We start from the raw sequence: 27975 nt of genomic DNA on the forward strand, positions 1-27975 counted from the left end.
CTGGCTCGGAGCCAAAAGCAGCCCGCTTGGGTTGCATCAGACTAGCTGCCGCCGCCGCCGCCGCCGCCGCTGCTGCGTCCCTTGCTCGCCCAGCCTTTCAGCTCAGGATTGCGCTCCCTCTTCAGGTGATCGATCGTTCCTGCTGGGGCAAGCGGGCGGCTGGTCCTCGGAGCTGCTTTCCTGCAAAATGCTTTCCAAAAGCAACCACTTGCTTAGGAAATTCTCGACCACAGCCAGGGTGAGTAGGAAGGTGGGGACGTGGACAGGGGGCTTCCGTCTAAAGGACAGAAACGAAGGATGCTGTCCACTCCTCTTCCTCCCTCCCTCGCCTTCCTCCCCTCCTCTCCCCCTTGCTGCCCGGCTGGAGGGGGGTAGGGCAGATGTTTCTCAAAATTGGATCTCTGGGACAGACAGGTCAGGACTGAGGCAGAATGTTGGTTTGCCAGAGGATTGGAAAAAAGGGCAAAGGATGGGAGGTGAGGCAGGAGAACTGTTGTAACGTGAACAGACAGTGTTTTGTTTGGCTGCTTGGTGTTGTTTTAACAAAGAAGGAATTCAGCACAATTTGGGTGCTGGTGTTATTCCAAGGATTGCCAGAAAGTTTCTGCTTATGTAGGATGCTCTCAGTCTGAAAAAAAAATAGCTCAGCATCATGACCGTTAAGGATAATCCATCCGTGGGATAAACGGCATTACCTTAGACTCCCTGGGAAAGGTGGGATGGTTGGATTTTTTTTCTGTGGGTTCTGTGTGTGTTTGTGTGTGTTTGCGCGCACGTGCAGATGCATGCAGCAAGTAATCCATTCCCATACATGTGTCATAATTTCTGGAAATGTTCAGGAGAATTCCTGCTTTAGACCGGAGATGTTCATTTTATGTCTAATTGGCCATTTAATGTTTCTCTTAAGCTATTTATCACATTGTATTCCCACCATTCTTCTTCAAATTGCACAGGGTCCTTCACATCAGCCTTGTATAGTAGGCTCATGTGAAAGAGATCAGTTCAGTATCAGCCAATGAGTTTCATAGTAAAATCTGCCTTTCTAATAACTTCCCACCTTCTGCAATTTGAGGCCCTAGAGAGCACTGGCGACTAGAAATCTTCCAATTCCACACTGTCTTAACCCCTTCCGACTGGGAATTATGGATCTCTTTCCAAATTGGAAAAAGTTATATTATACTGTACTATTTTCTTACTGGTTGTGCAGTTAACTGTTCTGGAATGCTATTTTCTCTTAGCATGTTAAAGCATTTTATTTGGAGCCTGAGCATTTTCCAAGTGTTTTTTTGCACAGAAAACACTTTGATCCAGATGTTTTAAATATTGTGGGTTCATGAGAGATGAAGTTCTACCATCACTATTTCTTCTGGAGACATACCATACAGTATGATATTGTCACAGAAAATTCAGTGGTAGAGACATAACTGATGCCCTAAAATGTAACTTCTGGTCTGCTTGTGGGATTTACACTGAAAGTCCCTTTAGTTCTTTTCTTACTGGATTCACAAACTCAGCCAAGTATCTCTTGCTTTATTGGAAGTGGGGTTGCATATGTGCTCGACAACAATATTTAGTGAACTGCCAGCCTCCTAAATAAAAAAAAAATCCACATTAAGGAACGAATATAGTAAGAAGGCTTCATATGAGCTGCCTGGATTGCATCAGCAATGTTAAATATGAGAATGAATGACTGACGACAGCACGTTGCCTCTGGATAGACTTTACGAGCTTTCCAACTGTAAGCAGAACAGCCAGCAGACGTGGAAGTGATCACATGTCTTCTTTTCAGATGCTTTAACCCCATAAAGACTCTTCCAAGCAGCCATATATTGCAGCCAAAATTATATATACTTAGCTATGCACTGGAATTCTACTTCCAAAAATCACAGCATAAACCCTTGTGCTTAAATTCGGTTTCTTAAGACTTCTGTCCAAAAGAAAAAGTCTTAGTTTGCTTTTTTTCCCCTCTTGTGGGTTGCCTTATTGACAACAAGGAAATTAAATATGACCCACATCCAGACCCATTTAGATTCCTGACTAGATGCCTTGCCATTTCTTCATATATTCACTTGTATATACATGCAGTGAAATAAAAGGCTTTCAGGTTTGTTTTGTACACAATAGTTTTGTTTTACTGATTCACTTTCATACAAGAAAAACTCTCTTTGATTGTATTCACTTAGTGTGCTAAGCCAGTGATTGTTTAATTATAGTTTCTTGAAAAACTAGCAGTGCTATGTTCATATGAATATCATCTGAAGATATAAACCATGATTTGCAAGTCCCAAACCAAAAAAAACCTTATTTCTCTTTATCCATATGATTGAATGGTCATTGGCCAGAAATAAATCCACAAAGCAAAAATAGAAGGTGTTCATTGAATCCACACCTCCCCACAACGTCCTTGTGAGTCATCCTCTAAGGACATACCTGTAGCCTTTCCCTCATCCTTGGCCCAAGGCTAAGTTTAACTAGGGGTTTTTTTTGACCCAATGTGGAAATGGTGCCTTTCATCATCTTCAACCTTGCTGTATGCACAATGTGCAGATATGCTGATAATGTAATTGGCTGAGATATGTCCAGTTTCTATTGGCTACTTTGGACTGTGGCATTGTTGTCACATGCATCTGACAGGCAGGTTTTTGATGCAATTTGTCTGGTAAACCCATGTAGAAATAATTTCAAGACAGGCAGATCATTAAGGCAGTTAAAGCAAATGACAATAAAGCAAACAACAAACACCATTGGTCTAGCACAGTGTTTTTCAAACTTGGCAGTTTTAAGAAGTGTGGACTTCATCTCCCAGAATTCAGCTTGCTAGCTTAGGAATTCTGGGAGTTGAAAGCCACACATCCTAAAGTTGTCAAGTTTGAAGAACACTGCTGTAACCTAATGAAATCAGGGTCAAGAGAAGCAAACACAAGCTAACTGCACTCACAAAGTAAGAGCTCGTTTATGATTAAGGACCTAAGTTCCAGGTTTTGTTGTTGTTTTTACTATGCAGGGTTAATGCATTTGCTATATGTACTGTATAGGGATTTGCTTCTCCTGAAAGAATTTGTTGACCATGTCCATGAGACAACTGGACAGCCACTTGCCAGAAATAGTATAGGGTCCCCTGCTTGAGCAGGGGTTTAGACTAGAGATGATCTACAAGGCCTTTCCAACTCTGTTATTCTGTAAGAACTGCTATAACTGGAACAGAATGGTTATACGGAAATTAGCTGATCTTTGGAGGGTTTTTTTAACTGAATTTGTTTTGATTTTGTCAATAGGACTACTATCAAAATAAACTAAAGCTAGCTTTAATAGGCCAGAGTCTGTTTGGACAAGAAGTCTACAAGCATTTGCAAAAAGAAGGGCACAAAGTGGTTGGAGTGTTCACAGTCCCAGACAAAAATGGAAAAGCTGATCCTTTGGGTAAGTAGATAAGGTCTAATGGCTACAGTATGGACCAGGCAGCATTTGAATGCAGAATCAATTGTACTTTTCTTAAGTTCTACTTTATGTTCTCAAACCAACCTCATCAACTAGTCTGAACCCATGTGGCTTAAATATTTGACAGTAAAGGCCATTGTGGTGTTAAAATAAGATAGTGAGAGTGCACGATTTCTTGATTATAGTGCTACTGTAATATCTGAATGGGTTCCTACATATGTTACTTACATCTATTTACTCAGTTGAGAATTTATTGCTGCAGGAGTTAAGGCATTAAGCTAGAAGCAAGGACATCATGAATTCTAGGCACAAAGCCATCTGGGTAACCTTGGACCAGTCATTCCCTCTCAGCCCTAGAAAGGAGATACAAGTAGTCCTTGACTTACAACTGTTTGTTTAGCAAACATTCAAAGTAAGAACAGCCCTGAAAAAAAGTGACTTATAGCAGTTAACAACCATCGCAGCATCCCCACTGCCATGTGATCAAAATTTGGGTGCTTGGCAACCAGCATGTATTTACAATGATTGCAGCATCCCAGGGTCATGTGATTGCCCTTTGTGACCTTCCCAGCTGTCAAGCAAAGTCAAAGGAGTAAAGCTGTATTCATTTAATGACCACATGATAACTGTAGTGATTCACTTAATAACCATGGCCAAAAAGTTGTAAAAACGGGCATGACACACTGAACAACCAGTAGAAATGTTGGTCCCGATTGTGGTTGTAACTTGAGGACTACCAGTAACGGCAAACATCTTCTGAAAAACCTTGCCAAGAAAACTGCAGAAATTTGTTCAGGCAATTGTTAGGAGTCAACACAGACTTCAAAATACACATAGACACATATACAAATTCGTTAAATGGCTTTTATGACAGTCATTTCAACTCCAGGCTGCATGTTATATTTTAGTTCTGAAATCAAGAAAAATACTGACAAGTCTTTTTCTCCCCAGCATCAGCTGCAGAAAGGGATGGGACTCCAGTGTTCAAATTCCCAAGGTGGAGAGTTAAGGGCAAACCTATTCAAGAAGTTCTTGAAGCCTATAACTCAGTTGGTGCGGAACTAAATGTCCTTCCATTCTGCACACAGTTCATTCCAATGGAGGTTATTGACAGTCCAAAGCATGGCTCTATTATTTACCATCCGTCAATCCTTCCTCGCCACCGAGGAGCATCTGCAATCAATTGGTAAGCAGGCTTAATTATAATTTATCTGACAGATGGAAAATCAGAGAGAGGTAGTGTCTGAGATGTCCACAGTCCACATTACCTAACAGTAAGGCCAATGTTGTGAAAATAACTATGCTCAACTCCAATAAAGTTTCCTGACAAAGGTTTTCCTCTGTAATTATTTTGCCTTGTTAATGGAATTTTATGGGGAAGAAGTTCTCCAGGTTTCATCTTTTCATTTGTAACTTTTCCCAGTTTCCATCTATTAAAGGAAAAACATGACAGTTGTTGATTAATAGTAGTGCAAGTGATCTAGTTAGGAAAATTCAATGGTTTATTCCCCCAAGTAATATACACATGTAGTAAGGAATAAACACTGCAGTATTTTCAAATGGATCATTTAATACAAGAATGAGAAAAAATTAATTGTTCAAAAGATTCAAATCTTTTGCCAAATTTGCAAAGCTAATATGTTTGTTTTATAAAGGTAAAGACTCACTAAGTCAGGTTCATTTCACAATGACTATATCCATGTAGTTTTATTTGTCAAATTTACGGGCATGCCTTGAATTGCTTTCTTTTGGGTTTGATTGCTCTGTCTAGTCTACAGTCCTGGAATCCAGATCTTAATCCAGATTAAGGCAGTCCCTGATTAATCTCTGAAATCAGGCAAAGTTGAACAAAGTAATGAAGAAAGCTGACATTTTTTTATTAAGTCATGTTTTACTTATTTTCAGGACTTTAATTCAAGGAGATAAGAAGGCTGGATTTTCCGTTTTTTGGGCAGATGAAGGTTTGGACACAGGACCAATTCTTCTGCAGAGGGAATGCGATGTTGGCCCAAATGAAACTGTTGATGACCTATATAATCGTTTTCTTTTCCCAGAGGGAATCAAAGCTATGGTGAGACATCTTGACTAATCTTAAATAGCTAAAAGGTTTCACTGTACTGAGCTATGGAGAAAAGCAGCTCAGGAAGTGAGAGCTTATTTAAACAATCTCTCTGCTGTGTGAGGAGGGAACAAAAGAAAAAAAAGGATAATGTGTTAATTGACTGAAATGGTGAACATATGACTGAGAGAGAGAGAGATTACAAAGGTTGCAAATGCAGCCATTAGTTGCAAAATTACTTTTCCATCACTATCATAAGGGCAATTGGTCATAGTAATGTCAAGTAATCATGAAACGTGTGCTTTAGCACATCTGGAAGGCATTTAGTTGGTGAAAACTGCACTAGAGGCCTCAGCTCTGAGTCTGGAACTAAATTAATTGTTTAATTCTGTAAAATATATTGAAGATTAAACTGACAACTGAATATGAGATTTCTTAGAGTCCATTTATAGAAATATGGGCATGAGTCTTGGAATATCACTCAACCCTGTTCTTATGACATTGCAGCCTTTCAACAGCTGTTCTGTACCTAAACCAATTAATAGGAAAAACAAAGCCCAGTTGCCTTTTGAAAAAGCATCTTTGGGACAACCATGACCTGGATGAGTGAGAATCTCCACAGACATTTAGATAAATGAGCATCTGTATGGCATATGAAAAGAGGAAAAGGTGTTTGGCAAAGACTGGGATGTGAATAAAGTCTCTCTCTCTCTTTCCAGCAGTCCCATGTGTGGGGAAGCTGTGTTGGGAGCTAGAGCTTCTATGGTGAGGAATGTTGACTATGTCAATAAATAGCTACCACAAACACCATGTATAAAAACTGCAAAGCAACGTTTCCAGTAAGCTGCAGCAGGAGAAAGCATAGTTGATTTTAAACTTGAAGGATGTAAGAATCCTGTTAGGGGTAATCGACTGTTTATAGAGGCTTCTTTCCTAATAAAGAATAAAGATTCTTTATTAACCATACCATATGGCTAATACAGGTAGTCCTTGACTTACAACCTTAATTGAGCCCAAAATTTCTGTTGCTAAGTGAGACATTTATTAAGTGAGTTTCAGCCCATTTTATGACTTTTCTTGCCACAGCTGTTAAGTAAATCATTGCAGTTGTTAAGTTAGTAACATGTTTGCTAAGTGAATCTGGCTTCCTCATTGACTTTGCTTGTCAGAAGGTCACAAAAGATGATCACATGACCCCAGGACACTGCAACCGTCATAAGTATGAATCAGTTGTCAAGCACCTGAATTTGATCACATGACCTTGGGAATGCTGCAGCAGTTCTAAATGTGAAAAATGGTCATATAAGACACTTCTTTCAATGATGGTGTAACTTTGAATGGTCACTAAATGAACTGCTGTAAGTCGAGGACAACCTATAGTGAAGCTGCAGTCAGGGTTAAGCCAGTAAAGGGAGGGGGCTGACAGTGCTTGTGGATGGATACACAGATTGTATGGCCAGTCATATCCTAGTGTTGTGTATTTCTAAAAATTCTACAGGATTCAAGAGCTCACCTAATGTCAGCACTCTTCTGACCGGTTAAATAGTTAAGAAAATGTTTGCTTTCCTAGATCAATCAAAGCTGCTTTTTCATTGTTGCTGTTTAGATAGAAGCTGTGCAGCTAATTGCTGATGGCCAAGCTCCTCGAATACCTCAGCCTGAAGAAGGTGCTACATATGAAGGCATCCAGAAGAAAGAAAATGCCAAGGTATATTGAGCAACAGAACACTGTTCTTTAAAAGCCAGGCATGGGCTACAACACACTGGCTTTCTGGTTTTCTCTATTGAACAAGCCATGATTGGAAGAATATGCTAATCTGCAATGTTTGGTTTTGTACAGCATTCCAAGCCCCCAAAGAATCACATGTTGGTTTACTGGGATGTAGGTTATTTGTCTTCCAACAGACTAACATGGTTATCCCTCTAGAGCAATGTTTCTCAACCTTAGCAATTTGAAGAAGTGTGGACTTCAAATCCTAGAATCATCCAATCAATAAGAGTAGTAATAATAATAATAATAATAGTAAAGTTGGAAGGGACCTTGAAGGTCATCTAGTCCAACCCCCTGCTCAGGCAGGAAACCCTATACCATTTCGGACAAATGGCTGTCCAGTCTCTTCTTAAAAACTTCCAGTGTTGGAGCATTCACCACTTCTGGAGGCAGGTTGTTCCACTGGTTAATTGTTCTCACTGTGTTTTTCAACTTTTCCAACTTGAAGATATGTGGACTTCAAGTTTAAGTCCTCAAAATTCTCAAATCAATACAAACAAGAGTTTTCATTTTTTTAAAAAATCCATCTATTTGTATTAAGGTGAAATAGCAGTTTGTCCATGATTTTTCTACTGGTTTTTAACTGTAATAGTAATTATTTATTAGACAGAGGAAATGTTTTGTTTTTTTATTCATGTTTTTGAGTGAAGCATAGTGACCTTGGCATTTCCAATGTAGGATCAATTTCTATAAAATAGCATATCTTTCCTATAACAAGGGTCAGCTGCACAAAGAATATAGAATTTTATTTAAACATCTTCATATGAATTTTTAAAATGTAATTTTTAAACCTGCATATCAGTAATAATGTAAACATTATGGCACATTTGCTTCAAGCGATCACATTTTAATAAAGGAACTATTAATTTACATCTAGCCTGCATCAATGTATTTATCATTCATTACCATCCAATTTTCTGTGTATTCAAAAACTGAAATTCTGCATTTGTTTCTGCCTGCATTTTTTCTGTCATATATATTGTGGATGCATATTGCAGGTAAATTTCTTTATAATGATGCTGTATGAAACTTTCCATATTATATGCGTTTGATTTGTAGATAACTTTTCCAAATATAAATGGTTCATAAGCAATCTTGGGTGGAAAAAATCCAGACCCTTGTATTATTGCTGACCACAGTGTAGAAATTAAATTGGCAAAAGTTCAGTATTTCAGATGAATGTAGATAGTGATTGGTGTTAGGTATGGTTTGTTGTAATCAACCAACTTTAAATGATGGTTTGAAAGCAGATTGTTATAAACAAATTATAAGATGCACTGGTACCTAATGCATTGTTTGAATTAATAATTTGTTGTAATAATAATAATAACATATTAAATTCATATGTCACCCAACTCCCAATCATAAGCCAGGATTTGTCTTTCAGACAAGCATAGAAATGATCTTTGTGAGGGGGAGGGAAGGGGGGGTGGAGGTTGTTCTGTCTTCTTTTGTTTGTACTCTAAAAGCCACTTATATATATAAATAGGAAGAGACCAACTTTGCCTCTTGGTTTCCTAGATTTCTTGGGATCAACCAGCTTTATCTTTGCATAATTGGATCAGAGGACATGATAAAGTACCTGGAGCCTGGGCAGAAATCAATGGCCAGGTAAAACATTACAAATTATAAACTTACTTTATCTACTTTAGTGATAATGTAAAGGTCATAGGTCCTAGTTATATCAAATAATGATCAGAAATTCATCATCTTACTACTGTTATTGTTAGTAATATTGTTTGTTAGATGCATGTTGCATTTTTTCAGGAGCAACAGCCCTTTGTGATTGATTTAGTGAAAGAGTGACTGTCTCAAGATCACATTCCTGATGATGGGCTTCTGATCAGATTTCATTGCCCAAACTCAAAAGGAAATTACTAGAAAATGAAGAATAATTTGATAATATAACGAGATACATTGACCAAAAAAAGTCAATAGTATGCCTTTTCTCTGGAATCAAACTTTCTTCTATAGGACTTTCATTTAAGATGTAATTGGCTTTTTAATGTGTACCTTCAGTAACAATTTAAAGTCGCCTTTCCGTTCCAGTTGAAGGAAAGAACAAATATTTTACTTCTATCGAATCCTTTCACTTGCACAAAGCTATTCATTGCTCCTACTGTTTGCTAAACCACACATAATAAAAATTATCTTCTTTATAGATGGTTACTTTCTATGGCTCATCCATTCTTGATGGCTTAACATCTCCAGGTGAAGAGCTGGAAATAAAAGGTGCTGCAAAACCTGGTCTGGTAACTGACAAAGGTCTGGTTCTCTTTGGCAATGATGGAAAGACGGTAAGCTTTTAAAGATACAGTACTATTGAACTGAAATAAAAGATCCAAACTAACTAACTCTATAAAGATTTTCTTATAGAATGTTTCTGTACACAATTTCTATGGGCCTCTTGGATAGGGCCAAAGCCTCGACTAAGTTCATGATAAGAAATTATGCTGAAAGTATTGAAATGAAGCAGTAGCCCTCATTTTTTCCACGGTGTTGATTGCCTTTTCTGTTACTTATTCTGCAGTTGCTAGTAAAGAATCTTCAGTTTGAAGACGGAAAAATGATCCCAGCATCTAAATATTTCTCTACCGGTGAGGTAGCCGCAATAGAACTTACTGAAGAGGAGAAGAAGGTGGCAGAAAATATTAAGGTAAAGATTTGATGGGAGAAAAATACAAGAAAGTGAAACCTATTTTAAAATTGATATCAATTTATTTTAAGCCTGCAGTGAGGGACTACATTCGTTTATGCTAAGCATCACTGGATGCTGCACATTAAAATATGCTCCATTTTTAGTGTTGTACATTGCAACTCAGGGTTGCAATTTAGGCCGTACAGCCATACAAATATTTTTAATAAATAAATAAAGTGTTTATTTTATTTATTTATTAAATTTCTATGCCAGTTGTCTCCTCTATAAGGTGACTCTGGGTGATATACAACTTAAGTCTGATGATCTGATAGTATTGGCATGCTTTGCATCTCATCTAGCAGATGTTATCATTTTAGGACCCAGGAAAGGTAACCTTGCTGTTTTCACACCTGCCCTCTGGAACTGTCTCCCCTTGAGGTCTGAATGGTGCCGGTTCTGCTGTCCTTATGAAGCCAAACTCTTTCCATTGGCATTTGGGCTGTGTATGGACATTCCTCTGGCATGATTGGATTTTATTGTGTATGATATAGATATTATATATAATATAAATATTACGTATCATATTATTTAATAAGCCACCCAGAGTCATCTTGTAGGGAAGATGGGCGGCATAAAAAATTAATAAAATAAATATCATTTGTTTTGAATTCTTGTAAACAGTATAGATTTATATGCAAGTTGGCAACCATTCAGACTGGATTATAAATGTAAGAAAGTAAATATTTTTAAATACAATGAACAATAGAGTTAGTTAGGAAACATATCGGCACATACTTTAAGGAAATGGTCTTCCAAAGAGGAGGTGACATCATAGAACAACCTGATTAATAAAAAATGATTTTCCACCTGAGAGGAACTTTCTTGGGATAATACATTCTCTCAGGTTTTTAATCATTGTTGAATACCTAGAAAAAACATTGCTTTCCAAGTAAATCAATTTGTTAGGCATTTGCAGCACCTCAGATTTTATCCCCCCCAAAATGCTTTGAAGTCTGCAAGAACATAGATGTAGTACCTGTCTCCAACACTTTAAGGAAGTGTGTCTCTTTTCCTGGGATTGTGCAGCTGCCTTAAGATGCAGTTGGAGAGAGATATTATTACATCATGTCTGGGAGATCAAATCTATATATATCCTAGTATAGATAGATACTAGTTCAACCTTAGTATCTATAATAATATACTCTAGTTGGATTAAAAAAATAATTGGAGATAATGGCAAGCACCACATCTTTTGATAATATATTTCACAGTTACTTGTGCTGCGTGAAGAAAAATGTTCTTTTCTCCATACAAAAGAAGTTCAGGATTACTTTTCAAAGTTTTTTTTAATTTGTTCAGACAAATTAACTGGCATATAGTTATGAATCATCAGTCCAAGCCTGTTTTTCATCTTCATGCTCCTCCAGCTTCATGGTGAGGAGTGTAGGTACTGTAGTGCAGAATAGGGAGATCAAGGTTCTTTGATGCTAATCTTAAGGCCATGTGCCTTATTAGTAACTTGGGTTATTTGTGTCATTTGTGTCATTATCTTGGGGAATTTCCATCTTTTGCAGTCCATTTGGAAGGGAATTTTGAGCAACGTGGCTGTAATTGAGGACACCACTGACTTCTTTAAAGCTGGAGCAACATCGATGGATGTGGTTAGGTAATTCGCTGTTCTCTAAGACACTGAAGAGCATATGAGCATCTCATAGAGCAAAAATTACTTTTCATATTATACTTTGTGGAAGAGAGATAGTGATATCTTGGCTACAGTGTACTACAGTGGCCAGTATTTTTAACCTGAGCAAAATGAATCAGATGACTCGAGCCAGAAACTCCTGTATTGCCTATTAGCCCTGGAAGTTGTGTTCCCAGGAAGCAATTTTATCACTCAGAACAAGCAGAATTGTTTGTTAATTCTGATTAATCTGTTAATGTTTGTATTTAAAACAATAATGTTCCAGAGTGCCAATTCAAAGACAAATGCTGTGTAGAAAAAGGGGAAGGGGTGGGAAAACCTCGGTATACATTATCATCCCACAAAGTTTTCTGCCAGGTCAATGTTAGACAATCGTCTATTAAAGAGTCCTTAATTTGGATGCTTGCACGGAGCAGAATTATTCCATTCTCACTCTATGATTCTTTGACTCTGTCCATTTCTGCACTTGACCAGTTGTTCCTTTTTCAATGTCTTTATATCTTAAGGGTGATTGAAGAGATCAAGCAAAAATGTGCTGGACTTGAACTTCAGAATGAAGATATTTACATGGCCCCCAAATTTGGTGATTTTGTTCAAATGGTAGTCAGAAAGCACAGAGGAGAAGACAAGGAAGAAGAATTAATGATAGATTATGTGAGCTGGTTTCTAAAATGTTATAGTTATGTACATTTGGGTAAATTCTATGCAGCAGATTGGTAATAAATACTGAACACTCTAAATAATTTTATCATAAGCAAAATCACAGTACTTTCCACTTATGTACTGCACATATTTATTTAGTGGTTGAAATGTGTTTTAATATTAAGCCATCAGATATTTGTGGGTGACTGCATGCATATGCGCATGCGCGTACCTTTGAATCAGTTTGACCCTTGGTGACTTTCTGGTGAAGGCCCTATAGCTTTCTTAATCAGTTTTCAAAAATGATTTGCCATTGTTTGCTTCCTAGGGCTGAGAGAGAGTGGCTGGCCCAAGGTCACCAAACTGGCTTTATGCCTAAGGCGGGACTAGAACTTCTGGTCTCCTGGTCTCTAGCTTGATGCTTTAACCACTACAAATTGGTTTGTTGATATTTGCATACAGTACAATACAATAAGTTAGTATTTATTATTTGCCTTGTGATGGAATCTGAAGATTGCCTTCAATACAATGACTTGGGCTATAATCAGTTGGAGGATCTCAAGGACATATGCTTGTTACACATCATGTTTTCTGTAGGAAAGCATTGTTTCTATGATACATTGCTGAACAAAATTGTTTGTTTTGGTCCTAGGTTTCAAAATATATTAACCATATGACTATAAAGATGCCATGTCAGTGCTTTATCAATGGGAAATTTGTAAATGCTGAAAGTGGAAACACATATGACTCTATAAATCCAACAGATGGATCAGTGAGTAAACCTCAGTACAGTAACACTCCCCCCACCAGAACCACTGGTATTTGTAGCAATCATAGCATGCTGTTGATGGGTTTACCAATGTGTTCAGTTCTAGCTTCATTTTTTTTTTCAATAGCAGAATATAAGCAAGCAAATGTTGCTTAAAAAGTATCAGATTTTGGTGAATTGCATTGTGTTGGGCCTTTCTTGTGGCCTTTAGAGCAGGGTGTCAAACTGGTGGTCCGTGGGCTAGATGCGTCACGTGTAGGCCATGCCCACCCCGGCTCTGCAAAGGCAAAAAATGTCACAATACATCACGATACGTCACGTGACATGATTGAGTTTGACATCTGTGCTTTAGAGGGTATGACAGAACAACGGATCCAAAATATAATAACTTGCAAAATAACCATCTTTTTCTAATGAAGATAATGCCAAAATGTATATTACAATGTTGCCTGCAAGTATGTAAGGGATAACTCTGCATACTGATGTTGTAGTGACATTTCATCTCCCTCCTATGGATACACTATGCAAAATCAGATTGACAACCTGTCACCATCAGGAGCATAAGAAATATGTGGTAGAAGGAGGTTTTTTCCATTATGAAACTGGTGGGGGGGGGAGGGGAGTAGAGTAAGGTTCAACTGTTCGCTGACAACAGGTGAGCACATCTCGGTTGAGAATTTCTGTGCCCATGAAGGACAAGCTGATTGATTAGAATGCCAGGAATGCAAGCTCACCAGCAAGTAAATGTACTTTTCCCATAGAATCCTGTAATCTTAAAACAGAGCAAATAGTCTGATGATGACTTGGACCATGATGAAGATTTAGGCAACAGGGGAAAAAAATGATCATCTGAAAACGTCTCTCGTATCTTCCAGTTCTTGATATTACACTGCCAGAATGTCCAAATACATGTGTTGATAATTGATATCCCAGCATATCGTAAGAGCTGGCTGGAAAAATTTGATATGTACCATTGCAACTAATAATAGTTAATATCCAGAAATTGCCTGCTCAGCCTGTCTGAGAGATTAATTGAAGGCCTAATAATAATTTATAGGAAGAAGTAACAAATATTCAACACCCTTTAGTTTACTTGATTGTATTTTAAACATCAAGGTTAATTAATTCAAGTCATCCTAATACTGGCCAGTCTAGGAAATTGTAGCCTGTGTTAAAGTATAAAGCAGATTTTTGCATATTTTTTGCAAAAAAAAAATGGTTATAAATCAGAGAACTCTGGCAGTATGAACTGAACAAAATGTGTTGTTAAAGCCAGCAGCATCGTTCAGATGTCATATTTAATTTCTTTAAAATTTTGGCTTAATCATAGAACTCAACATGCTTTGACTTAGTTTCTCTTTGCAATCAAGAGCAATTAAACAAACATCTGTGTTTTCTTTGGTTTATTTAGAGCTACCTGCAACCTCAGACTTTGATTCCTCTGAGAAAAATAGGCAGATTTTGTAGTTTTCTCTCTCTCTCTCTCTCTCTCTCCCTCCCTCCCTCTCTCCCTCTCCCTCTCCCTCTCCCTCTCCCTCTCTCTCTCTCTCTCTCTCTCTCTCTCTCTCTCTCACACACACACACACACACACACACACATACTGCTAAACAAACCCTGCAGTTTATATAAATGCTCCTACAAGATGGAAAAGCCAAGCGTGAATAATCCAACAGCACAGATCCACATGTCTTACATTTAGGATTAAGCCAGAATTCTAATGAGTGGTTTAACATAATGTCAGAACATGATCAGCGAATTGTCATCTACCAGTTTTATCTATTTTTTATTTTTATTTTTTACTCTCATTTTTTCCCTCTTCTTTTTACTTTTGTCCCTTTCCCATAAAAATTGTAAGATAGCATTTATACTTCGTGTACTATCAATCTAAAAAATCAAAGATGGAAGGAGACACAAAATGGAATGAATGGAAAAAATGGGAGGTTTGTAGTTGAATTAGTAAAAACCGATAAAGCTGTTGTTGTTGTTTTTAAGTTAGCAACTTCTTATCTTTATGTAAGGTGATTGCTAAAGTGTCACTGGCTACAGTGAGTGATGTTGACAAAGCAGTGGCAGCAGCAAAGGATGCCTTTGAATACGGTGAATGGGGAAAGATGAATGCAAGAGAAAGAGGGCAATTAATGTACAGGTATGGCAATGCAGAATATCTTATATTCTTACTTTTATTTCTGTTCTGTTTACTCTGTGACGTCTTAATATGTCCATTTGATAGTGCAAACTTATTGAGAAAACAGACAATATAAATATGATTTTTTATTTATTTTTCTGCTGTTAAGTTAGTTTTTGACTCTGGCAATTGCCTGATCTCATCCTTGCAGTAGTTTGGAACTGGTTTGCTCTTGCTTCCTTCCTTCCTAGGGATAAGAGAGAGTGACTGGCCAGAGGCCATCCAGCTGGCTTTGTCCTTAAAATGGGATTAGAACTCACAACCTCTAGGCCAGGACAAAACTAAATTTGATTTGACTTCATGTATTAATTTAATTAAAATTTAATTAAATATAGACAATGTCCATTTAAACATTTCCCACATCTCTGATATTAAAATGTGCAATTGTCCTTGGAAGTATTCTTGAGAGCTACATCCAGGGTTTTGGGACAGGTTCATGTTGCAAGTCAATGGTTAAAATGTGATGCTTATACTTGATGTACTAATTACTTAAATTATTGGAATATTAATTTGCCTCTAAGGAGGTCAAGATGATATACTGTGAATTCTATGCCTTCAGAAACATTATCTTTATAGCAACCTTGTAAGCTTCAGGTTACCCAGATTTAAATCTTCCTAGGTTTTTCCTGATAACATCGTATAGCTGTTGTTCTTTCCCTATGTTTCTTAGGAACTACATTCACATTAAACTGATTTTCAACCATGGTTAATTGTAAGACATAACAACCGACAGATAACACTATAGTAAAAAATCAGTCAGCCACATCATGACTTAATGTAGTATACAAAGCAGGCTTATGAAAGATTTTTCCACCCCTGGTTTCCAAACTATTACAGAATAATGGCCTGATTTTCCAATCACCCACAATTTTCATGTGACTTAAATTCGGTAAACTTACTTTCCAGAGTAGCAAGTTTCAGCATGAATTCCAACACTTACAAATATGTCATGTTGTGTTTTTGTTCTACCGTCTGTATGATTCTATTGAAAGACTTGCGGATCTGATGGAAGAATATCAAGAAGAGCTGGCAACCATAGAGGCTATTGACTCTGGAGCTGTGTACACATTAGCTTTGAAGACCCACGTAGGAATGTCAGTGCAAACATTCCGATATTTTGCTGGATGGTGTGACAAAATACAGGCAAGCTAATATTTGAGTTGGTGTCAAGTCTTCAGTATTATATGTGACATTATTTAGACAATTCAATTAGTACAGAGCACAGTAAAAATGCACTTCTTAAGGTTTCCTCAAAGACTAATTATCTTCCAGAATTAGTATGTGGGTCAGACCTAATTCTTGCTAAAGATAAAGGCAGCCCAAACCAAAACTTAGAACAATAGCAGAGTTTTCAGCAACTCTGATGAGGATTGAAAGGGGTGACCTGTATCTGAAGTCCATATTTCCTTGCATTATGCATACAAAAACAATGCTAATTTCACAGAAATATGAATTCATTTCTGAGAAACCAGAGCCTATCCTTACGTTAAGACTGAACAACTTTATGATAGCAAGTACTTCACTTAATGGGATTGTGGGTAATTATCCAAAATGGCAGAGCTACATCACACTACTGGACAGAGCTGAAATCTCCAATGCTTTCTACTTGTGGGCTAGTTTCTGCAATCCAGGGAGATATTTATGAAGTGTCAATTTTTAAAAACTGTTTAAAGGTGGAAAACTACAGTATATCCTCAGTTGTCAGTAGTAATGGTCAGATGGGGTTTTGGGGAATCATGAAAGGGGAAAAATGCAAGCCTGATTTATAGTTTACCAACTCCTGTCTTACATAGGCAATTGTGTGTGAAATGATTATAGGTAATCCTCGACTTACAGCCATTCATTTAGTGACTATTCAACGGCATTGAAAAAAGTGACTTATGACTGTTTTTCACACTTATGATCGTTGCAGCATCCCCATGGTCACGTGATCCAAATTCAGATGCTTGGTAACTGATTCATACTTATGACGGTTGCAATGTCCCAGGGTCACATGATCCCGTTTTGTGTCCTTCTGACAAGCAGAGTCAATGGGGAGGACCGGATTCACTTCACAGCTGTATTACTAACTTAACAACTGCAATAATTCACTTAACAGCCGTGGCAAATAAGATGGTAAAATGAGGCAAAACTCACTTAACAGCTGTCTTGCTTAGCAACAGAAATTTGGGGCTCGCTTGTGGTCGTAAGTCGAAGACTACCTGTATTACTTTTTAAAATAAAAAATATCAGTTCGGGTAAGACTTGTTTGTTTAATGAAAAGAACTCTGCTTTCAAACTGATTCATATACAAGGTTATCAGTGAAAAAAAGCCCCCCACTGAAGAGATACAAATAATAGTAGATAAAGTCCATGTATCTTCCTCACTACCAGTATTCATGTATATTTATCAGCATATGGGATGTTTTAGGAGACATTCTGTAACTGTCAACAGGTTATTCAGACACATGTGATGATACAATTGATGCCGCTTTCGTCATGACTGTCATTTAAAAAAAAAGGATAAGTGTTTTTTCATTTAGGGTTCTACCATTCCAATAAACCAAGCACGACCAAACCACAATTTAACGTTCACCAGAAAAGAACCCTTAGGGTAAGATCCATTGTCTTTGTTAATGAAACCAGACTCCGATTAATTTTACTCATAACATGTTTCTCCTGTGTTTTGAAATTCAAATTTACTTTTGTGTTTCTTTCTCCCTGGAATCTGAAGAGTCTGTGCTATTATTATTCCATGGAATTATCCACTGATGATGCTGGCATGGAAGAGTGCGGCATGTTTGGCTGCTGGCAATACTTTAGTTCTGAAACCAGCACAGGTAACATCAAGCTGGCCAATGATACCTTGGAATACAGCATTCCTTGAGTTAGTAGTTTCTGCCTGGCAGAGGTACAGATGTAGAATGTCTCTTGACCAGTTGATTAATCCGTTGTGGACCTTAATGGAAAAACACAGATAAAAATAGCAATAGCACTTAGACTTATATACTGCTTCTTAGTGCTTTACAGCCCTCTCTAAGCAGTTTACACAGTCAGCATATTGTCCCCAACAATCTGGGTCCTCATTTTACTGACTTCAGAAGGATGGAAGGCTAAGTCAACCTTGAGCCAGTTAGGATTGAACTCCTGGCAGTGGGCAAGGAATTAGCTTGCAATAGTGCATTCTAACCACTGCGCCACAACGGCTCAAATAAAAATAGAATGTCTGTGAACAGCATTAAAGTACAACAACATTCTAGCAACAGTAATGGGAATTTAGTTATATATTTAAGATATTTATAGACTGACTATTCTCCAGAAGATCTTATTGTGAATTACATTCATACAAGCAAGGCTAGGTAATAAAGCCAAAAAAGATAAGTGTATGCACATAGTAAAGTTTGCACTTAATTATTGCATGAGACACTATAATGAAATTAAAATATATTCTATGAAAACATGCATATGGTGTATCTCTACAATCTAAATGAAATTGTTTTTATTTAGGTAACTCCGATGACTGCCTTGAAATTTGGAGAGCTCTCTCTGAAAGCTGGATTTCCTAAAGGCGTTATCAATATTTTACCTGGTTCAGGTACAGTGAGAGTATAAATATTTATAGTCTTTCCTAACTTTTGCCCTTCAGATGTATTGGAAGTATGAGACCCAGAATTTTTAGTCAACATGACCAACAGCTGGGAATTATGGAATATGCATTATCACATGTCTAGAGGACCTCAACTTGGGTTCAAAGAATGGCTCAGGTGGAAAGGGGTACAGGAGCATTAAATGACATTCTGCCTCAAAATCTCCAGCTCCCAGTTTCAGTAAAACTCATGGTATTGTATCTCTCACATCATGTAGGTGGTTTAGTAGGACAACGCTTATCAGAACATCCAGACATCCGTAAACTTGGGTTCACTGGCTCAACACCAATTGGGAAACATATCATGAAAAGGTAATATTTCTCAGTGCAAGATCTTATCTTTTGCTCAGTGGGATGTTGTGTGAATTCTGCTTTTCCTGAGAATCTCCATGTTGTTTACCAGCTACAGTAGATACTGTAGTCAGCATTGTCAGAATAATACTGAGTTAAACACTGATATTGGTTTGGATGCATCAAACTTGCTTGTGTGAGTACTTGCCCTGTTTTTGTATACTCCTTCCCACTTCCAAAATTTGCTACTACAATTTGGGTGACCTTTGCAAATTTAGCTAGGATCCAGTCAAACTAAGAGAAAAATGTTGCCAAGCTATAAATTGTAATGTACAGTAGTTTAACTATGTTTAGTATTTAAGTTATTTTGGGGAAACAAGTAAAATAAATATATAATAAAGTATTTACACCACAATATGTCTTAATATCACTAAGAAATGAGGAAAATGGTATCTGATTTTCAGGCTTCTGTCATTTATCATTTTATTCATTGTAGCTGTGCTGTCAGTAACCTGAAGAAGGTTTCTTTGGAGCTGGGTGGAAAATCGCCACTGATCATATTCAATGACTGTGAGCTTGACAAAGCTGTGAGAATGGTAAATAAGCTTTTAAGCTCCATATAAAATTTTCTTCAGAAAGGGTCTGGTTAAAATGTCCCATAATACACTGTACCTTTTTACTAGTGTTCTAGAGAAGAGTGTGCAACCTGCATCTATCTCTACTACACTACGTGAGCTTTTTAAATTTTAAAATCCCCCTCAAGCAATTGAGGCACATAGGAACACCTACCATTTGGGCAGGAGAGAAGACAAGAAAAGAATTGGGCAGAGGATTGCAGAAAGAGAAAGGGTGGAGAGAGAAAGACATCTCAGAAAGTAAAATTGGTGGTTTCATCCTTTTTGTGTGTGGACCTACCCACTCTTTGCAGGTCCACAAATTAGTCCCAGGGGAAAGAAGTTCTCAATATTAAATATTCAGTATTCCCATTTCAATATTCGTAAAAGATAGTATGTTGTAGAGATAAGCTGCAAGTACCTACAGACCTCCTCTTTGATAATCCTCAGGTTCCCTGTACTATTTGACATTTTCTAAATTTAGTTTAGAAAATTTAAAAGGATGCATCAAATCAGATTTATTTGTAGCAATGCCTTCTGGCCACACAAAACTCCCACTGGGATGGTATAGAGCAGTGATGGCAAACCTTTCAGAGACCGAGTGCCCAAACTGCAACCCAAAACCCACTTATGCATTGTCGAGTGCCGGGTGGGCATGGCCCATTGGGTGGGCAAGGCCCATTGGGTGGGTGTGACTGCGGTGGTAACGGCAGACTGGGCGGGACTAAAAAGTTCAATCATTCAATTCCAACTTTGCAAGATCTTTTTTTTTTCCACGAGAAGTTGAAATTGACTGATTGAACCTTTTTTTTTTTGCACACAACGGCGGAGGCCTAAAGCGAAAAGGTTTTATAAAACCCAGCTGAAGGCCTAGGACTGGGGCGATGGCACGCGTGCCCACAGAGACGGCTCTGAATGCCGCCTCTGGCACCTATGCCATAGGTTCGCCACCACTGGTATAGAGCATCTTGAAAGGCTGATTCACTTTCTGGTAAATTAGTATTTTAAGACCACCATACTCAGCAAGGGCTGGTTTTTCATGGCAGCCTATCTGAATAAATAGATCTTCCATCACTTTCAAAATTAAAAAGAGACATTCAGCTTTAAAGTCTGACTGTTTTATATTATTAAATTTTGTTAAGTTACTAAATATGTATAATACATTTATTTATACAGTACTGCATACTGTAGTCCTTCATTTATCAGTCATCACTTTTTTATGTCATCTACCTTCCATTATATGCAGAAATTCCTTTCTCGTTTTTGATGGATATGTTACTGTTCTCCAAGCTGGGGCTCTCCAGATGTGATACAATTTAACCTACATTGTTTCCTGACAGCAGGGGGAGCTGAAGAGCAACACATCTGGAAATCACTAGGTTGGAGAAGCTGAGCTACACAAAGAGAGACTGAGATTTAGCTTTACATTATGGTCTCGTTAAAAAAACGAGTGAGAAGTTTTTAAACAGAAAAAGATTTAAAGGCAACCATAAAAACAACCAAACCAAAAATGGAATATTATTTTTCTTATAATTCAGGGCATGGGAGCAGTATTCTTCAACAAAGGAGAGAATTGCATTGCAGCTGGTAGACTGTTTGTTGAGGAATCTATTCATGATGAATTTGTTAAAAGAGTGGTAAGAAACTTTAAGAGTGGATGTTGAAAAATAATCCTGACGTACCAATTGTAACTTTGTACAGGTAGCCCTCAACTTACAACACAATTGGGAGCAGAATTTCTGCTGTTAAGCAAAGTGGTTGTTAAGTGAGCCATGCCCCTTTTTATCAATTTTTTGACCCGTGGTTACCAAGTGAATCATGTGGTCATTAAGAAATCTGGCTTCCCTCATTGACTTTACTTGTCGGAAACTGCCTGGAAAGGGGGTGAAGGCAATCACGCTACCCTGGGCTGCTGCAACCACAGTAAATACATGCCAATTGCCAAACACCTGAATTGTTGTAAGTCACTTTTTTCAGTGCTGTTGTAACTTCAAACGATCACTAAGTGAATGGCTATAAGTTGAGAACTACTTGTAGCGGTAATAATTTTGACTGATAAAATGTGAGTAATGGAGTGAAGCCATATTTTCTCAGTGTTCATTGATTTTCTGATGTGGCAGAGTTTCAGGTTTGTATAGTTTGGATCAAGCAACTTTTATTACTTTTCAAGCTCTTCTGACCATGTCCTACAGAAGGCATTTTCTGTTACCACTTTCATTTCATTAAGCAAGGTGATATGGATCTGCATATCAGCAAAAATGACTGATACACTAGCTTTCCTCAGCATCAGATGTTATGGGCATTAAAATGTGAAATACAGCATCCAAAGTATACCAGATTGTTTCCTTATATTTGGCTTGAGGTTTAGGAACATATTAATGTTACATTCTACAGGACTTCTGTGTCTAGATTGAACTTTAAACTGCCAGAATGAAGCCACCTTCTTGTATTTGTTGTTGGTCAAAAATAAGTTATTATTGGTACATGTTTCTGGTAGTAGCCAACATACCAGCCAGAATAGGCCGGGCTCTGTGTCTCTCTACATTCACGTAGCATGTTGTTATCCACTAAGAGCCTCCACTCAAGCATATTGGTTTTACATTCAATCATTCCAACTCTCAACTATTCAGGGTCCTCCAAGTAGTATAAGGGAAGTCAGATCCTTCAGCCATATCCTCCTTTAATGTTATTCCTTGCTCGATGGTCTCCTTCCTCCATCTTTTAATTCAGTGTTGTTCTTGTGTACCCTCAAGAATGTTCTTTCCATATAGGGTTCTGTACAATATAAGGTGAACCAACAGAGGACAATGTCTTCTAACTTTAAAAATCCTAATCTAGGCATTGTTTTAAATTTGTTGTTAGTTGCGAAGTCGTGTTTGACCCATCACGACAACGTTCCTCCAGGCCTTCCTGTCCTCTACCATCTTCTGGAGTCCATTTAAGCTCAAGCATACTGCTTCAGTTACTCCATCCAGCCACCTCATTCTCTGTCGTCCCATTCTTCTATTGCCCTCAATCTTTCCCAGCATTAGGCTCTTCTCCAGTGAGTCCTTCCTTCCCATTAGGTGGCCAAAATACTTGAGTTTCAACTTCAGGATCTGGCCTTCTAAAGAGCAGTCAGGGTTGATCTCCTCTATACTATAGAATTATATGATATTATCTATAAAATTTTGGCTGATATATTATACTATTTAATCCTCACTTTCTTTGGTAATCTTTAGGTGGAAGAAACCCAAAAGATGAAAATAGGTGATCCACTTGATAGAGCTACAGACCATGGACCTCAAAATCACAAAGCACATTTGGAAAAGCTTCTGGAATACTGCCAAACTGGAGTAAAAGAAGGAGCAACTTTAGTATATGGAGGGAGACAAGTATGTAGACCAGGTAAGTAAGATCTAATATAGGGCTACTCTATTACATTCACATTAATTACATGTATACCGCAATTCAAACACATGGGACATTTAAAATAAAAATTGTTCATGATGTTAAAGGCAAAGTGACAAATTACATTTTTGGGGGGAAATCCTTGCCTCTTCTGACTAGCTGCAAGAATGAATCTAAAATCAATTTGATTTTGTTTTTAATGATATATTGGATTTGTTAAGACTGCCCAAATCCAAGAAGACTTGGCAGCATACAGTAAGTCTAATATATATATTAAAAACACAATTAAAACCTGTCTGACTGATCACAGAAAGATCAAAGACAGTTCATGCAACAGACCTTTAATTTTGGTCCTAATTTCTCTAGAGGCCACTCCACAATGAAAGCAGGACTTGCTAAACATTGGAGAGCTGCAACAAACAATTCTTTTGGTATTGTGCTTTCATACTCCAATTGTAGTCCTATAAAACAAAATAATACCCTAAGTTTTGAGCAATCGTATGGAAAATCTGTAAGTAAGTGAATGGTACATCCAAATCTATGCCAAACTCATGCTGGCAGATGGAGGAAGAATGCTTTCCTCCATTTGTTTTTATTTTGAGATTGTGGATTTTGTTTATGAGAAATTAGCGTTGAAGTAATTGAGTGTAATAATGTATCCTGACTTACAGTCTTCTCCTGTATTTGATTTGTGTTCAGTTCATACATGGATACTGCGATTTTCTTTGCCCAATCCAAAATTTCAATTCTTCCATATCTCTTCTCTCAAGTGTCCCCATTTTTGCATATAAAAGTCTCATTTTTGCATTAAATTCTGACTTTGGAGAAGAGCCTCAGAATTTTCACTGGAATAGGAAAGGATTTCAGAGGGTGGACTTCCCTGCTTTTATTGGAGGAACTTCAATCTATGCTCTAGTTCCTGAAATAAACTCCCAGCAATTGCAATAGAAAGATTGCAGCATCCGGTCCAGTTGGGTATAAATCCTAAGTTCAGGATCCATCTGCCTGATATTAGGTTTTTATCACTTTTCAGTTTTGTTTGCATTTGAAGCTTTTTTTCCAATGTAAAGAAAATCATAGTATGGCACATTATATGAAATTTGACTAAGTGGAGTGACAAGGGAAATAATAGCACCAGGAACTGGACCACCATAGATATGCCAGAATCTTCCTTGGCTGATGTTGTTTATCACATTTTTCCTTTTCTCTCTTTTTAAAAATAATATTGTTATTAAACTTCAACATCAAACATTAAAATACAAACTAAGATAAAAGCAAAATGGAATAACAAATTATTTAACAAAAAATACATTAAACAAATTTATAACAAAAGTGACTTCTGATTTTCTTTTTAGTTCAATTATATTCAGTTGGTGACCCACCAAAATGTATGTTGCTGTTTTAACAATAACTAATTGTTCAGTTTTATTCCTGCAGTCATGGTATTATCATAAGGGTCAAGTAATTATGAAGCATGTAGAGGAAGGAGAGGAGGAGAAGAGGAAGAAGGTAACTGATTGTAAAACGCACAACAGAAACTGTAAACCTAGCTCAAAATGACCTCTTTTTGACACCCTCCTGTTTGGAAACTAAAAATATATTGAATGGGTGCTCTTTTTAAAATAATCAATTGGCTAAAAATTAAAGTCCTTGTTTATTAGCCAAGTTACATATAAAATGCATTGCTGAGGACTGATAACGTATGACCCATCTATGTATCAAGATAGAAAATGCTGGAGATTGTAACTACCCATTTTTCTTTCATTAGGCTTCTTCATGGAACCCACCATATTTATCAACGTTGAGGATGACATGCATATTGCCCATGAGGAATCCTTTGGGCCAGTGATGATCATTTCCAAGTTCAAAGATGGGTACGTTCTGTTCCAATTAATGCTGTTGTTGCTGCAGCAGTTACAAGCTTTTCAAACCCTGGATCCTTGCAATTAAGTCATCTGAGAAGAGAAAATGAACCTGCTTCACTCCTTTTCTCCAATGCAATTTACATACTGGAGGAAAACTTCTGTGAAGTAGATTCCTCCCCTAATTTGGAATCCTGTAGGAGTGTGGAGGCTCATGAGGTTAGGATGCTGGGCTGACGATCAGCAGGCTCGCGTTTGAGAGCTGGTTGCTGCCACGAGGCAGGGTGAGCTCCCACCACACGGTCCAGCTTCTGCTGATCCAGCAGTTCAAAGGTGGGCAATCAGAAGTAGATAAATGAGTACCACTTTGGTAGGTAACTTAACAGGGTTATGAAAGGAGCCCCCAACTGGGCATTCCCCAGGCAATGGTGATGTCACCGTCCAATTCTTTCAACCTGGAAGCGCTTCCGGCATGACTGTAGTAGTATTTGGAATCCTATTTAATTACTCCTGATGTTCTCTCCCAGTCTATGACCTTAAGAACCATGCAATTTTTAATTTTGTGGATTAAATATCATTGCTATATCCCTATATTTAGGGATATTCATTACATACATTCTAGCCAAGTCTCAAAAATACTTCACAAAAATACCAGATTGGATTTACAGATGGTTCTAAACAATGTTGTGTTTTAATCATATTTCACTCAATTAAATTCCAATGGCAGGTTTGCAATTCCAGACAGCTATAGAATATGATTTATAAACCACGATTCCTAAACTACATGCTTAAATTGAAATAAATTTAATTATGGCTTAGCACAATATGAGAACACAATATATGCTACAAAATATGGAGTGCTAAATTTAGCATCTTTGGTGTTTTGTGCTGTCTATATCTTAGAATGTTTCTTTATTGCCACAGAGACGTTGATGGAGTGTTAGAACGAGCCAACAGAACAGAATATGGTTTGGCTTCAGGTGTTTTCACCAAAGACATAAGCAAGGCACTATATGTCAGTGACAAACTGGAAGCTGGAACTGTTTTTATTAACACTTATAACAAAACTGATGTGGCAGCACCATTTGGTGGATTCAAGCAGTCTGGTTTTGGAAAAGATTTAGGTAAGCTGCACTTCATGTTTTCTCTCTAGACTCCAATTATATTTGCAAAGTGACATGTATTAAAGGTAAGAAATTTATCACGTTCCAGAACTCTTTGGGTCCTATTTTTGAATCAACATTGTGAACAACCATGAATGATGCGTTTTGAAATGTAATGAGAAAAAGTGTTGTTATAGACTACTTGTTCTCTAAAACCCTAGTAAGACCATATCTGGAATACTGCAACCAATTTTGGTCACCATACTACAAAAAAGATGTTGAGATCTTGGAAACAGTTCAGAGAAGAGCAACTGAAATAATCAAAGGCCAGGAGACTAAAACATATGAAGAACGGCTGCAGGACTTGGATTTGGCTAGTGAGAAAAGAAGAAATAGGGGTGACATGATAGCAGTATTCCAGTATTTGAGGGGCTGCCACAAAGAAGAGGGGGTCAAACTATTCTCCAAAGCACCAGATGGCAAGACAAGAAACAATGGTTGGAAACTGATCAAAGAGAGAAGCAACCTAGAATTAAGGAGAAACTTTCTAGCAGTGAGGATAATTAACCAGTGGAAAAGCTTGCCTTCAGAAATCGTGGGCACTCCATCACTGGAGATTTTTAAGAAGAGACTGAACAGTCACTTGTCTGAAATTGTATAGGTTCTCCTGCATGAGCAGGGGGCTGGACTAGAAGACCTCCAAGGTCTCTTCCAGCTCAATGTTATTTTTGTAATGGAGCAATTGTCAAAATGCATTTGAAACAAAGTAGTAAATAAAGTTGCGCTATTTTACCCTTAAAATCAGAGCACACATCCAATACTATAAATTGCAGCCTGACAACCCCATGTTAAAAGAACATGCAATTTAGAACCTTGCAAAATGCAGGATTCTTTTAGAGTAGAGGCAAGCAATATTTTAACATAAGGGTGAAGGTTCGTTCTCTGACCTAGTGGGTTGGTTTCCAAATGTTTCGTTATCAGGCTAGGTAACATCTTCAACGGAGTTTAGGAGTTTAGTTTAGTCCCCCTAAACTCCATATCAATCTGTCTTTTGTATTGCATTCTATTTAACCAATCTCCATTATACAGGAGGGTTTACTTGGTTTTGAGTTCTACTTTGCTTTTGGCAAACACTCCCGCTGTGAGGAACTTTGCATCCTTGGAGACTCCAACTACTCAAGACTTTCTTATTCTTTTTAGGTGAAGAAGCTCTTAATGAGTACCTGAGAACAAAAGCTGTAACTGTGGAATACTGAACAGCTCAGCCAAGAACCCCCAATCTTCCTCTGACCCACAGCAACTACAGGATTATAAACAAACAACAAAGTAAAAATGTTTCCTGGCATGAACATGCCAACCAGTGTCTCAGTGCAATGATCCAATTAAGCACATTTGCATTTATTCACAATAGGATTCCTCAAAGGAGTTCAACTCTTGCTATGGATTACTGTGATCATAAATTTTTCCTTCTTATAGCTATCATGTTCTCCTCCATCTGCTAACATTTAGGTCTATCTGAAGGTGAGACAGAAATCTAGAAACCATCAAATTTCTCATATTTCGTCTCTTTACTCTTTACCCTTAAGTTGGAAACGTGCTATAATTTTTTATTTGTCCTAAGTAACCATGTGGATCTTGGCCACATTACACCAGCATCATACTTTTTTCCTGCAATAAACATTTTGCATATTTGAACTAACTCAGAAAACCAGTTTACCACAAACATGGTTTATGTATCCAAGGAAGTGCACTTACTATGAATCTGTACAATAGTGAATTGAACATCTGTGTTATTCCCCTAAATAAAAAAAAAGTTGTAGAACTATTTTGTAATCTGTTTGCCATTGAGTTGTACCTAATCTCTAATTGTGGGTGCCAATTACAT

General features: G+C 37.6%; 1 protein-coding gene across 2 annotated transcripts; it reads left to right on the forward strand.

Annotated features, from left to right (window-relative positions):
• The first annotated feature begins 187 nt into the window (after window positions 1-187).
• On the forward strand, window positions 188-27953 carry ALDH1L2 (aldehyde dehydrogenase 1 family member L2). Of its 2 annotated transcripts, XM_015815069.1 has the most exons (23): window positions 188-238; window positions 3276-3420; window positions 4390-4624; window positions 5344-5509; window positions 7104-7205; window positions 8790-8879; window positions 9431-9565; window positions 9799-9924; window positions 11481-11572; window positions 12115-12262; window positions 12903-13022; window positions 15039-15166; window positions 16198-16348; window positions 17728-17798; window positions 17919-18024; window positions 18692-18779; window positions 19049-19142; window positions 19618-19717; window positions 21274-21372; window positions 22957-23122; window positions 24894-24999; window positions 25912-26111; window positions 27291-27953. In XM_015815069.1, the coding sequence occupies exons 1-23, from the start codon at window positions 188-190 to the stop codon at window positions 27344-27346; spliced, it is 2775 nt and encodes a 924-aa protein (XP_015670555.1). In that variant the 3' UTR covers window positions 27347-27953. The 2 variants fall into 2 exon arrangements, with proteins under 2 accessions (XP_015670555.1, XP_015670556.1); XM_015815070.1 differs by lacking the exons at window positions 188-238; window positions 3276-3420; window positions 5344-5509; window positions 7104-7205 and having other exon boundaries at window positions 4478-4619; window positions 8820-8879.
• Window positions 27954-27975: the final 22 nt, after the last annotated feature.

Source organism: Protobothrops mucrosquamatus, unplaced genomic scaffold (genome assembly GCF_001527695.2).
Source record: "Protobothrops mucrosquamatus isolate PMUCROS unplaced genomic scaffold, P.Mucros_1.0 scaffold310, whole genome shotgun sequence".
NCBI lineage: Eukaryota > Metazoa > Chordata > Lepidosauria > Squamata > Viperidae > Protobothrops > Protobothrops mucrosquamatus.